The sequence below is a fragment of the Manacus candei genome, unplaced genomic scaffold, assembly GCF_025592945.1.
Source record: "Manacus candei isolate 608988 ecotype Guabito, Panama unplaced genomic scaffold, ASM2559294v1 h1tg000014l, whole genome shotgun sequence".
Taxonomy (NCBI): domain Eukaryota; kingdom Metazoa; phylum Chordata; class Aves; order Passeriformes; family Pipridae; genus Manacus; species Manacus candei.
Window position 1 is genome coordinate 31,109,340 of NW_026138062.1, and position 15,150 is coordinate 31,124,489.

At 35.3% G+C, this 15,150-nt stretch overlaps 1 protein-coding gene across 9 annotated transcripts in view; it reads right to left on the bottom strand.

Annotated features, from left to right (window-relative positions):
• NBEA (neurobeachin) overlaps positions 1 to 15,150 on the bottom strand; it is a 473,668-nt gene that overhangs the window by 371,916 nt on the left and 86,602 nt on the right. For all 9 annotated transcript variants that reach the window (XM_051778818.1, XM_051778819.1, XM_051778828.1 and 6 more), the window contains exons 3-6: positions 10,796 to 10,896; positions 10,449 to 10,544; positions 6,142 to 6,263; positions 191 to 317 (exon numbers count right to left, since the gene is read on the bottom strand). In XM_051778818.1, coding sequence (XP_051634778.1) covers positions 191 to 317; positions 6,142 to 6,263; positions 10,449 to 10,544; positions 10,796 to 10,896 — 446 coding nt within the window. The remainder of the gene's footprint in view (positions 1 to 190; positions 318 to 6,141; positions 6,264 to 10,448; positions 10,545 to 10,795; positions 10,897 to 15,150) is intronic.

Sequence of the window (15,150 nt, forward strand, 5' to 3'; positions counted from 1 at the left end):
ACTCTATAAATTAATTTTTTTTCTAATTGATTCTGAACTATAATAGACATAAAACTTTGCATGATCATCAGAGCAGTTACTCATAAAAAAGAAAGTATTAGTAACACAAAAGAGATTTTAGTCCTTCTTCCCAGAAGTACTTTGTCACATTTTCAATGTTATTCTTTATTGTAAATACCACTTTGCTTACCTTGCGTGGCTGAAAGTCATACTTCACACAGTGCTGGAAACCTTTGCCTTTTGACTTCAATGATGTAACTATCAAGCAGTTGCCAACAAAATGAGCAGAATATCCAACACCTTTGCTAGTGCGGAAACTGAAAAGAAAGAATTATGAATGAAATTGGGACAAGGGGAATTATTGTATAATAAAGAGGTTCAAATACAACTTTAAATCGCCATGAGAAAGAACATAACTTAGTACCTAGAATGGTGAACTTCATTTTCTCCCAGCATTCTTTGGAGGGCACTACTCACGTTCAGCACTTAATTGATTCCAGGCTACACTTTAAAAATCAGTACTTTTTTTTTACTAAAATCCAAGATAGTAAATATCATACCTATCATGTTTCCCCTCAGTTTCCTAATTCATCATAATTTAAAATAATACATCTGATTAAAGTTGTGAAGAAATAACCATTACAGAACAAGTGTGAGATGCCTTGCAATTTTATGGGGTTCAGAGAAAAATGCAGATGGTATGACATACAAATTGGGATTCAAGACAATTACTATGCAAAAGAATTATTTTTCAAGACATGAATTAATTAGGCTAATGATCTATGAAGGTTTATTCATCTGAGTGGTGAATTTATTTTCATTTGTCAAATGGATAAAGGACTGAAATTTTAAGAAACTAAGTTTAGTAACGGTTTTCAGCCTTCTTGTGACAAACGTCATGAAGACAGATAATGCAGAAATCTCATACATTTCTCTAGTTATATTTGAAATCAAAAGCATTGCAAAGAGAAATACTGGACTTATTAAAAAACATTTTGCAAAGGTAGCTGGTCAAAATACACAAATGGCATTACACAGAGCAATTCAAAATGGGTAAGTCCATATCTACATCCATTGTCACTTAATGCTTTCTGAAAAGCTAAGTACAGTAAGGAGCAGTCTGCTATGATTAATAAGGAGCATACAGCTTTCAGCCTTTCTCTAAATAAATAACCAATGGTTGAAATACCAGGTCTAGATGGTGAACTTCATCAATAAATTCTTAAATGAAGCTTTGCAAGTATGAGAAAAGACACTAATTCTGAACATTTGTATAAAGTCCTGTAGCCCACTAATTAACACTTTCATTCTCTTAATGTAGCTAACGTATAAAGTAATTTCATATTCTTACAGTGATGTTTTAAATGGTTTATTTGTTGCAACATTTTCATCAAACACTTTACTAGGTTTTTGCTAGGAACATTAAGAAGTGAAAGGTACAAACAAACACTAAGTTCAAATTTCATCTTACTTAATAGGTGCTACATATCTTTATCTTTCTATATATTAGGTTCTATATCTTTAGTTTACCCTACTACAAAGATATAACCTTGATTTTAATATGCAGAAAAATTGCATAGCTATAGACCTAATTCCATCTTCAGAAAATTACAGTTAAATGTGTATGTATACATCACTGAAGGAGAGAATCAGATTTTCCTCTTTGCTCACTGTCAAAAATATAGCTCATAAATCATGACCTTATGAAAAAAATAGATTCTTTACAAGATAGGTGGTGTGATTAGACCCTGAGGTAGTCAGGGTTTACACATTCTTCTCCTCTAAGTGAATTTTTAAAGGAGGCAAAAAACAGACATTCAAATTACCGAATTCTAGAAAGCCATTTTTGTTTTAATAAATTAGAATACTTTTATTAAATGTTAAAAACAGGGTGATGAGGCTAAACAGAACAGGAATAATAACATCTAGAGATGAATTTTCTGCACTCTAATGGGTCCTCAGCCAGAGGTCCTTCCTTCCAGTCTTGAAGTATATATAGGATATCTCTTTATTTTCTCAAATTCAAGCTGTGTCTTCTTCATTCTTTCATCTGCCTCTATACATTGTACACAATTCTCTCTCCCCTCAAGCTATTGTGCTGAAAAGGAGCATTATTCCCTGCCACAGCCTTTAGTAAAGGGCTTCCATACACCACTCTTTGCAAAAAAAAAGGGCATTCTTTTTAATAAACATAAAAACTCCTCTCTAAATAAACCAATACATAATCTAAGAATGAAGAGAAAAATTACATACTGTCCATTACCACTGACCTCAACAATGAAGACAATTTATAACACTGACATTCCCCTTTATCTTTTGAAGACTATTTTTAATCTGGATCACGTCAATGATCTGGCTTCCACAATGACCCCATAGGCAGCTAACCCCTCAACAAAAGGAACAGTGAATATCATTCATATATGCATACAATCTACATTACCTATATATACAAATTACCTGCACGACCACATCAGTGAATTTTGCACAATAACATGAAGGTTAAAAAACTTAAATTACAGTTTTTACAATAAAAACAACTGATTGTGTCGTGAGCTGGTCTGAGACTTTGATTTACCTCCTTAGGGCCTTATGCCATTCAAAAAATTTTTCAGCAGGTAGCTGTATCTCTCACAATGACAAATTTGTTTTTCAGCAACTAAGTCATCTCTATAGTCTAAAATGGTTTTGTTTAACAGAATCCCATCCTGAAGGATATTAAAAAAAAATACAGATTCACTACGGCCTGACATATGATGTGGTATTATTTGATTAGACATGTTAAATAAAATGTTTTATTTTAAATTACCAATTTAAATTGCCTAACATTGTGAATATCATCACATTTTTACTTGATAAAACATTATTACAATTGTGTAAGATGCATCCTACTACTTTCAATAGGAGCTAGTAAGCATTTTGAAATAAAGAATGTCTCTTGAAGAAACATCTACACCTTTAATTTTTTTTCATTTCCTATCCTTACTGGTTACTGGGCTGATTTTGTCACCATTATGGTCAAATGAGACTGTTCCTGAAATTTTAAGCACTTTAACTTCCCAGAGTTCAGCATATGAACACAATAAAGCAATGACATAATGAAAAACAGCTCCTTTCTTAGCAGGGCTCTTCAACTTGGAATAGAATAATAGAATAAAAGATTCTATAAACATGACTTTTTTCCTCCAAATAATTAGAATTCTAATACAACAGTAATTAAGAAACTGAGAACTCAGATATGTTCTCTGTTTACCTCAACATTATAGTATATAATGTTAATCTTCACATTTTACTTCTTGCCAAAGGTAGGATACTGCAAAGAAATTCTCTTACAAATTACCTACATGTGCAGAACTTGCCACATCCAAAGATGAAATGCACAGAGACAACAAGAGCAGTACTGTCAACAGCCATATGGTTTTATGAGCCTTAAACTACCTCCCAGAGCAGCTGGTATACAATTTTACTACAGTTCGTTCATAAAACCTTTACAGTTATGTTTCATTTCAGCCAGTTCCTCAAAGCAGCTACTGAATGTTATTACACTTCCATTGCACTAAAGCATTCTTCCATCCACCAGGGAACTGTTTAGGGATTCCAGTTTCTTTACCTTAGGATTTTACAAGCAATTTAACATATGATCATAGTACTGAGAAGATATTAATACATTCTTGCTGGAATGAGGGGGAGGGGAAGTTCCTTTCTACTAACTTTGGAATTCCATTATGTGCTTTTGCAACTGTTCTGCATTATTTCTATTATTATTAGGTCTAGAGAAGGACTGACAATACTAGACAGCTTGATTTTTGTTTTTTTTTTTTTTCTCCTTGTTCTTACATCTGCAAAAATAAAAGGTAGAATGCACTTGCAGAAGTTTTAGCCATTCTTCCATTAAATGCTTGTAAAAGCACTTGGATGATTTATTGACAAGAAGCAACAATTATAACAATCCGGCCTCAGTTCACCCTCCAATTTTTTTACAGAGCCTGATACACAATCCGAAAGAAAACATCTCTTAAAAAATAATGAAACAAAACAACATAAAAAACCTGATCAAAAATCAATCTTAGTATCTGTATCGATCTAATCAAATTCCAGGCCTGACTTAGAAGTTATGCCACCTATCCCTTATTTTTTTAGCAGGAAGAAGTATAGAGATTTAGAGGAGGGAGACTTCCCAGTTGACCATGCATAAGGTTAGCGCTAAATTTCTAAATTTGCATGTCTTTATGACAAAGAATCTACACCTTATTTTTTAGAAAACATTTCCAAAAAATCTATTTAATGATGATGATTATTATACCTTGTCTTCTAACTTTGATAAAGTATTGTGTGTCTAAAAGCTTGATTTTTCCTATTTTGCAGTCTACCCACTGGATCTCAGATTCAAAAAAAATCCATCAACATTAGGTTTTGCATAAATTCTGAAAACAGAAGCCAAGAGCATCCTTGCTTTCATCACTATTTTTATTTCTTGAAAGGTTTCATTATAAAATGTGTCTTCCAGGGCACAGTTCACTCCCAGGTGTCCTATGAATAGTACCAATTTTTCCACCGGTCTCTTAAAAGTACCAATTCTTAACTGTAAATGGCATTTCAGTAATGCTTTTGCCAAGATTTCAGGAAGGGATAACATCACCTTTTTTCTCTTCTCTGTTCAGACTATCCTTAAAAGGATCCCATTAGCTCTTTTCAGCTAGAGCAATGAAGAAGCAGTTTATGATCAGCTGGTAACCTATACCAACATTTAACATCCTACTGTAATCCCTACTTTCTTATATGTAACTACTCATACATATAACTACCCATTATTCACTGCAAGGTATATGATGTTTGTTGGCTTATACTAAAATTTGTGCTATGTAATTCTGAATCTTACCATTTGAACTTGACTGGTCTGCCTTGTTATTTATCATCCATGCAAATGTCAAACCTCTAATTTTCTTTCCAGGATTGTCACATTCATTTTATAATTGGTAAGATAACTACAATATTGTCCCAATACACAGGTGTTAATAGACTGTCTGTTAGAAGCTGCCCAATATCATCCTCAGAGATAATTAAAATTATTTTAAAAGAAAAAACCAAATTGGCTTACAGTTCTTGAAGTAGGGCTTAGTGTTTAGCTAATTACAGAACAGTAGCAATTTTCCCTCACATCTGGCAAGTGTGAAAACATTTCTTTGCTTCCCTTCTCCATTTTTAAGCATCACCTGACTGGAGAAGGTCCCAAGGAACCTGTTCTAGCTGACTGCTTTCATCACCTCTGCTTCAAATCAGAGCACTGTCTGAAGCTGTGCATGCTACTAAGTTAGTGCTCTTAAAATAAAGATTGCTTAAGAGACAGATTACTTTTAAGAAGAAACTAAAAAGAAAGAGTTACTTTGTACGACATATTTTTCACCTAGGTAAACAGAAAAAAGTATTACCTCCTCAAAAGTACATTTAAAAGAAAATAAATGTTTGCTCTGGTATCTTCCTCTTGGTGGTGGTAGTGTGTGACTCAAACTTTCATGTGGCAAAGTCCAACATCTTTGTAAAGAAGATCTAGTTTGAATGCTTTTCCTATTTTGAATTATTAATTATAGTTTGCTTTGAGCCACTATATAAAAATGGTAAGAATTCGCATTGTTCCTAATTTCCTTCTGACGTTGGTATATTCAGTTTCTCTTATATGCGTTACATTCACACCAAATTTGCACATTTTTTGGGAACAGGTGATCAGTAAGCCATTTTTATATTCACAGATCTAATTTCCATTACCTCTAGCTAACATACAGACAGTGTGCGCTGAATATAACATATTTATTTTGTAGTACTAACATCAGACAAGAATCTTAAACACCAAACAGAAAATGTGACAACATTCTCAGTTTAAAGCTCTAAGAAATATCATATTTTAAAATTCCTAAAGAAACCACCACACTAGATTTTATGGTTAATCTACAAAGCACATATCTTGCAACCATGGATTTATAAATTGCAAAGCAAAAAGGACAGATGACTTTGTAGGAGCTTGTATACAGTAAGCAGCCATTAAAATCTGCAGATATTTGGGAGGGGGGGAACTAAAAACAATGAGAAAGACTAACTGATACTAGGAAGCCAGAACAAATCATACCTGCAGCATTATAAGTTACTTACCAATAGAGATAGGGTTTATCCTTATCTACATTGATATTGTTTAGTGGATCCATACGAAACCAGGTGTTAAGAGTAAACCCATTTTGATAAGGCCACTTAGCAATAGGAGGCAATGCAATTGCCTGGAAGAAGAGGAAAAAAAAAGAAACAAAAAAGTTAATTTTTTGAGAAATACTGTTAAAGGTAATGTCTTTCTAAAATCCTGTTGTTCTAGATCTGTAGATCTGCTTTAACTTTAAATAATACAGAAAAAACTTCAAATAGTGCTTTTGAATAAAGGCATTACTTTTCCATCTATTTTAAAATACTTTAATTTTTAAATAAATTCTATCACTAGAGGACACAAAATGATATTAACAGAACAAAAATAGAAAAAATACTTCTGCAGAAATTAAATTATAAATTTAGCTTTCAATAATTATTAATCTCATCTATAAACTTAAATATTAAATCAAATTAATCAACAGATCACACTATAAAGATTCATTGTTAAAACTACAGTATTAAAAAGGTTGTTCTCTGAATTGTAAGAGCACTATCAGATTTTTTTTCCTATGAACATCTATTAAAGTAAGAGACTGAAAGTTTTACTCCAATTCCCAGTTAAATACATCCATAGTAAGGGATGTCTTGGGAAGAAATTAAATTTTTCAATATTTCATTTTTAGGGGCTGACTGATGAAGAGGTTTCAGAGAACTCCTTATACCTGGGCAAGGCCTTGAATAACGATTAGGGAGGAAATGGAAGACATAGCAGCTTTCCAGTACCTAAACGTGGCCTAAAAGAAAGCTGCAGAGGGACTTTATGCAAGGGTATGTAGTGATAGGACAAGCGTGAGTGAGACTATTCTATGATTCTGTGACTGACTTTTCCATCATTTTTATATGCAAGTCAACTGCTGATATAATTTTAAGAGCAGAGAAATAGGAAAATCACAGTACATTTTATAATTAGATACAGCAATGTGCTCTGATCATGTTAGCACTTAGGGAGACAAAAGAAATAACATCAGTTCTGCTTCAAGCTTGGTACTGAACATTTAAAGGAACACCTTTGGGATATGCCTGCTGAGAGGGAGTTTCCTGCCTGAAACAGAAGAAGAGCTGCTTGATGACAAATGGGAACAACACCTAAGAACCACCACCACTGATGTCCAAATGGAGTGACTAACATGCCACTTACGCAGACTGGCAGAGATGTAATACAGTTCTGGAAGAGCCCTTCACCTGGGATAGTGAAGCAGGTCTCAGAAGCATATCACTAGACTGGTTCAGTAGACTCTTGGCTCTTTTTACTGCCACAGAAGTCTTGGTTATACAAGCAGCATGCACCTAACTTTAAAGAGGGCCAATCTGATATTTATTATGCCAATTAAAAATTATACTGTTTCTCTGTCTGATGTCAACACAGTGCATCACACCTGAAAACTTGAACTCAGTGCTAGTGAACAAGGTCCTATCCATTCTCTTCTAATGAAGTGCTTTGTTTTTTGGGTCATTTTATAAATATTTGCCCTTGGTCCACTTCAGAGGATGTATCCTCTCCAGAACTTCATAGTGTAATCCAACGTGCACTACTCAAGAAGTGTAAATTTGAAACTCATACTTCTTGATTTACAGATTGAAGTCAATCTTGAGTGTTATGTAAAACAAAATCCTGGAAGGATCCAATCTAAGGAAAGAGAAATGTGTACTGGGCATTTCAATTAAGAGCTTTACGCTCCTGTAACTGATGCATATCTTTGGACGGGGAGGAATATCTGAAATTCTTTCCCTGCAAAACCTTTTTTGAACCTCTGATAAGTTTAAGAGAGAAATTTCATTAGGGTTTGCCTCTGAAGCCCAGAGATGTCAAAGCAGTACGTGTCATTGTAGACATTCATATTCTGGAACACCTGTCTTGCTGCTGCATCTACTTTTAGCAGAGGTTAACTGTGGCTTTAATTTAGCAGTACGAAATGAAACTTTCCCTTTCAAAACTCAATAATTAATTCCTTACACAATCTGCACTATGCATTTTGCTGACACACCTGTTTATACAGCTGAATATCCAACAAGATCAAAGAAGTCATTAGCAAAAATAACCCAGGTGTAAAAGAGCGATTTTCAGCCAGTTTATTTCCCTGATGCAATCTGCCAAACCAACAACTGTATTCACAAGAAATGGAGGCAGTGGTCTGTGCTTGAAGAAGATTATCAGTGCTACTGTGGTGGGGGAAAAAAGTTTTCCCCCTGGAGTTAAAAAAATGGTAACCCCCAAGGGGGTGGTGTCACTTGATGTGGACCCAATGAGCGCTCCTGCAAAATATAAACATATCACAAGCAGATCGGAAAAGAAGGATGTAGTTGTTGTTGGAGAGAAGTGGCCATGTTGTAGAGCCACAGGGAGAAGGGGTAGGAGCCCCTCTGGGGGGGCCACGGCCCCCCAGCCCCCGGCTGGGGTCATAGAAACTCGGAAAAAGTATTAAACTAGACCGCAGTCTGTGACTGAGAAGCTGGGAGTTTTCTCCACCGTGAGTGGGCAGAAGGAGCAGTGGCAGAAACAGCACTGACTGGAGAACAGCGGCAGAGAGCCAGAAGAGATAAGATGCAGCAGAGACGGCCTGCAGCAACACAGAGAGAACTCTTGCAAGGAGAGAGAGAGAGAGAGCCAGCAGCAGAGAGAGAGCCAGCAGCAGAGAGAGAACTAAGCTCTACAGAGAGAGAGAGTTTGGGGTAAGAACTGAAACAAACTCCCCAAACCCTTCTGAGACCTCCTAGACAGGAGAAGGAGATGGACTCCTACTTGAGAGGAGTCTTGAAGTGCTGCAGCACCGGAGAGAGAGAGAAGCTAAGAAGCTCGGCGTCCCGGAGCTGGACCGGGACGGCCAGACGGAATGCAGAGGGGGTGGCCTTGCTTCCCTCCCCCTGCTGCTGCCAAGCTGGCAGCTGAGACAGAGTACAGGAGCTCTGATAGAACTCTTGAGGCAAAGGCTCTCAACTGAAAGCTGCCCGAGACGTTCTGACTCAGGGGTGAATCCCCTGAGGAAGGGACCTTCATGGAGGTCTTACACCCCATGATATGACGTGGTGAAGCGAGTTTTGTCCCTGCTACACAGCTACGGAAGAGAGAGAGACCTCTGACTGGAGTCAAAGAGCCAAGAGGGGTAGAGGAGAATCCCCCTGTGTGTATTGGAAAGAGACCCAGCTACAACAGTCCAGTTACAGCTGCTGCACAGAAGAAGCGAGGCTGCTGCTCTGAGAGTGGAAAAGATCTTTCCTCTTCCCTTCTGGACTTTTATTGGAGGGAGAAGAGATCGATCCATTGTAAGCACTGATTTATCATAGGAGAAATAGTTAAAGATTATGTATATGATACTGTATTGTAATATTTATTTGTACAGTGATTGTAATATAATTTCCTTCCCCCCATACTGAGTCTTGTGTTGTGTCTGGAAAACCCATCTCACACTGGGGTGAGATGTGGGAGGGGGGCTTGGCCTCAGGAATTGGATTTTAGGGGTCTCAAACCAGGACAGCTACTGATAAAATGCAAGCAGAGCAGACTTCAAGCACTGGCATGAGAAAACAGGAATTTCAGGATTATTTTCTGTTAAAAGATCCTATGTTCTACCATAAGTATATCCTGATACATACCAGAATAGAACTGAACCTCAAATATGGATTACTCTGCTTTACCCATTTGTATTTACTCTCAATAATCTATAAATCTGTATACAATATTTTTATTTATTTGTAGCTTTTTTTCTTAAAGTACATGCAGTCAGTGAAAGAGAGAATATCCATTTGGGAAGGTTTGGAAAGGAATACAATTTTGCCGTTGTAAGTTATCTCACGAAGAAAAGCAAAAAGAAGACTGCATTTAAATCACTGCCTTGATGCAAAGTAAACAGCTGTTGGAATTCAGATAAACAGAAAAATTTATAATAAAATGTATGACTAAGCAGTCACTGTAAACTGTGGTGACATGCAGAAGTTCATTCCTAGATTTTCCTCAGCCCTTTCTTTTATATAATATCAATCACATTATTCTAATAAAATAACACTGTTCTTTGGAATTTTCAGGTTTCACTTTTACAGTAACTTCCCCAAACAAAAATCTGCTGCTTGACATTCCATCCTCACAAGTGCAACTTCTCAACAACATAACTACCTTGCAAATCTATGGAAGAAAACGTATACACTTCTCAAGCATGCATTTATCCTCTTAATTCCTTTTCACGCAATTCTGAAACAAATTAAAGGAAATGCAAAAAAGGGACTATTTATTTCTTCCTGAAATTGTAGTATTTTGGTTGAAAACTTACTGCAGCACTACAGCCTGGGAAGTTGAAAAAGGTATCAGGCCCATGTCTCTGTGGCATCTGATTAAGGACTGATAATAATTTAACTGCGTGTCTTGGCTGTGAAAACAAGAAAATTGCATAAAAGTCAATACAATCATTTTTGTACTCTATAGGCTACAGTGCAAAGTGGACAGTTTTCAAACACAGCAAATTAACTCTGAAGTAGTTAGCAAAAATATTTCTTAAACATATGTTCAGTCAACACGAGAAAAACAATTAATTCAAGTTTATATGTCCCAGGAGACAATTTACATTAACTTTAGTCTCTAATGGAATGACACTTATTGCTTTATCTGATCACAGCTTACCCAGATTCCATTTTCGCCTCGAAGCATGCTGAACAAAAGCTTCAACTCTTTGACAGTGATGCTGTAGCTGGCAAGAACCCCCAACATATCAACTAGGAGATCTTCAAAGGAAAATAAAGTTATTCTGAACTCTGAACTTAATTGTTTTGACAAAAAAAAACCAAACAAAAAATTAATACTTTTAAAAGTAAGTGTATTCACAAATTCTAAAAATCAAACTTATTGCCTTAAATATTTCACAAAGGATTTCACGTTCTCATTGCTTTGGCATTTTTTAGAAAAAAACTACATGCGCAGTTTTAAATTTTGCATCACACTTTGAAAAAATATTACATTTATGGAGAATTAATTGTTCCCATTTCACAACATTCATGACACATTAAAAAAACTTCTAGTTTGCTCCTTTCTGCTGTATACTTTTGGGATGAGTTCTTCCTTCCTCTGAAGTTAATATTTGTCAAAAAATTTTGACCTAAAAGATGTTTGTCCTTAAGTGAAGCACATTATACTGATAATTTGTATAGTTCCCACATTTTTGCTACAGTGGTAATGCTTCTGACTTTTACCAGAAGGAGAGACCGGGGGAAAAAAAACCCTCCCCCCATCCAAAACACCCCCCAAACAACAAAAACTCCACCAAACCAATCAAAGCAAAATCTAACAATCAAACAAAAACAAAAGCAAAGCAAAAGACCCACAAGGAAAAAAATTCAGAAAATCATAGCAAGAAAACAATAAAAGAGCACAATAAAAAGAAGTGATTGCTAACAAATTTATGTAATACAGTTTTCATTACAATGTCCCAAACCCCATAGACTTTTAGAGTAAGAACATTAAATAATCTGCTTTTCAGAGAGTATCAGGTTTAAACCTACTGCTAGTGATTGAATTTTTATTTTAAAAAACAGAATTTCATTTTAAGAATTTGTTAGCTTGTGGGATGTTGGACCTCACACTTTTTTCTGGAATAAAATGCACTACTAAGAATTACTATTTCCTCTAGCAGGAGGAAAAGTAATTTGCTCATCTTCATAGAGGTGGTATAAGAAATTTAATTCAAAGATCAAGCAGTGAAGTACAGAGTTTTCAAAACAAAAGAAGTATGACACAACAGAATCAGTATTAACAAACTTTTCCAATCTGTTCAACAATCACAAAATCCTCCCCCACAAACTTGTAGAAAACATGGGCTTCTACATATAAATTTTTATTGTATTTGTATGGCTGCATGTTCTCCTTTTTCATTAGTGAAAGGATGACTCTTACAGAGTCTGACAAAGAGGAGTCTTCAGAAGCATACATTTTTTAAATGACACTTCACATTCATATTTTGTTTTAAAAGAAATTTTCTCTCTGCAAATCCATACATATGTGTTTTTTAGCAAAACTATCAATACCTATTGAATTTTTTCCACTAGGAGACTAGCCTCTGGACCTGAGCAAGCAAAAGGCATGTGTGAAGAACAAAATATCATTTCATTTACAGGAGACATGACAAGCTGTTCAGTGAGTGAAATTGCATAACAGGAAATGCAAAAGAAAAGCACTGCAACTTAGCAGACATTTTCACTGTAAGATCTGAACATCCTAATGTTCAAGTACAGAATTTTTTTTCCCCTTCCCCTTTCCCTTTATTTAATGTTCCCTTTAAATTACTGCCCCATTATATTTGTGACAGAATCAGGGAAAACAAAATACAGCTAAGAAAACTAAATGTCTTGTTTTTCATGGTGGTGAATTCTATGACTCAGATCCTCTTCTAGTACCTACACGCATCTGCCCCCTTCACTGTACAGTCTCCAGCCTCCAGTGTGAAGCTGGCAGTGATTTGCACATCTTGTACATGATCAGAAACTGAGAACAGTAACACACTGAAAACTCAGAAAGGGAAATAAGCACAAGTGAATACTAATCTTTGGCTGGGAATTTCTCAATTCTCACTTTGTAGTCTTAGCTTGCTTTCCAGATCATGCTACTTCAAATTACACTTCCTTTACAGAGAAAAAATACTGTATAGAAGCAAAGTTGTCTTGTGAAAGTCAGAATAGCACTAAAAAAAAATCTTGTAATAGATGACAAAAGTGTAAATTAATACAGTCAAACACAGAAATGATTGGCAGATTCTAAAAATCACTGAGCATGTGCTGCTTTGTTTCATTGTTATAGTCCTGTAGTACCTTATGGCACAGAAAAAAATCTTATTTCTACTGAAGATGTTGATAACCTACAGGCATTAGAAATACATATTTATAAGTAATGAATTAAACATTGATGGACAAAAGGAAATATAAGCTCCCTAGTAATGTAACTGTGGGTAAAACAATGACCTGGAAGATTGAAGCCCTGTAGGTAACAAGTAGAGATAAAGCTAACATCTGTGGAAGTCGAAGCACTTAAGGCTACTTAAAGATATTGCTATAAACTCCTCTAAAGAAGGTTTGTTTCTTGTTTCAATATAACAAGACTTAAAAATAGCTGCAATTCATTACATAATTTTATTCATACTTATTAGAAATCTCATAAAAGAGTCAGTCCACATCTGGTTTATAAATCCTAATAATCCACTCATCTATAAATGGACAAAGGTCAGAAAACGTACTAGAATTGGATTTTTTTAATGTCTACTTTTTTATTATATTAAATAACATTACATATATGACTGGAATCTATGATCTCATTTCAAAAACATGATTGTGTAAAATAATATTAAGTCCAGAAGGAAAAAACAGGTACTTTTTCTCATTTTTAATGCATTTCTAATTTCTGTTAATGGCACCTTCTGAATAGTTTTATACTAAGCAATTTTCATATGATCTACAAATTAACCAGCAACCTTGAAGGAATGCTTAATGCAGTCATTTAATATGAAAATACAATAATAAAAATCTGCCTGTCTTTCAAGTAACAATGTGCATATGTCAAAACAAATAGTCTGGCATTAACTTCAGAAGACATACTAAACAGTATTGGAAACCCAACTTCAGGTAACTGCCCTCATTCCTCCTTAAGCTTATAACAACAGACGACCATGAAATTGTGAATTTACCTCTTGTTGGTGCAGTAAACTAATTTCTACAGATTGGAAATACAGAATGTGATCATTTTGCCATTTTTCTTATGGAATGAGTTGAAAGAGCTTGTTAACAGTCCAATAATGACAGAGCAGTCAAAAGCCAACATTGTTGCTTGAAAATTAGGAACTGTTTCAGTGTTGAAGAATTTAGTAACTAGCAATTTTATAACAATTACCTACAGCATCACAACAGAACTGTGGGAAATAAAATGGCACTTAAGGGAGACATATCTACTCTGTAGCAGTTCAGGCTACTTTCTCATACACCATTCAGACTTCTGTGAAGGTACTACACACTATCCTAAAGAGTCCCTCAGAGTAGATGATCTGCTTCACTACTCATCACCTGGAAACAGAGAACTGTAAAAAGTGAAACCCTCAGGGAAGATCCTGTGACGCTTTAAAAAAAAAAAAAAAAAAAAAAACAAAACCAAAAAAAACCCCACAGCACCAATTATCTATGAAAATATTTTAGTATTCTCTTTTCCTTAACCACTGTAAAAAGGGCTGACCATTCCCTTTATTTGTACAATAGATTATCACAGTACAAAGATGACTTCTGCTAGGTGCTGCTTCTGGAAAGCAACGTGAAATACAAATGGCAATGAGCCCATCTGGATTGCAATAGAGACTTTCAAGATGATTAGGCTTTATTTTTGACCACAGAATCTGTAAAATCATGTGAAGTGAGATATTTAAAGTGCTGAGAACCTCATGAATCTGACAGTCTTCATCTAAACAGACAGACAAGTTCTTTTCACTGCAAAAGATTGGGTACATGTTCATTTGTTGCTGTCTTACTTTCATAAAACCAGAGAAGAGTGGCTTCAGACTTAGACTGGCCCTGAAAACATGCTGTCAAAACATAAAACAGATATTGTGCCTGTCTTGTCTATTTAAACCCTATCTAGGTCTAATCACAGTGTTTCACAAAGGTACAAGTGAGATGACCTAAAAACAAACAAGCAACTCCCAGAAAAACCAAATAAAAAAATCCCAGAAAACATGTACCGTTTACAGATGATAAAAGCCAATTTCAAAACATTGGGCTGACAGAGTAATACCAACTGTTTTGTGAAGAAAGTGGTACTAACTTCCTAGAAGTAAAAACTAACACAACTCTGATTCAAAACATCTTCCCTCAGTGTTAAAAAACATTTTGGCACAAAATGTTTTACTTCATTCCTTTGGAGTGGAAAGTTCACAGAAATATCTGGAGTAAAGTAGTTCTACGGTCATCTTGTGTCAAATATGACCTCAACATCTGCATAGCAGGTTAGGG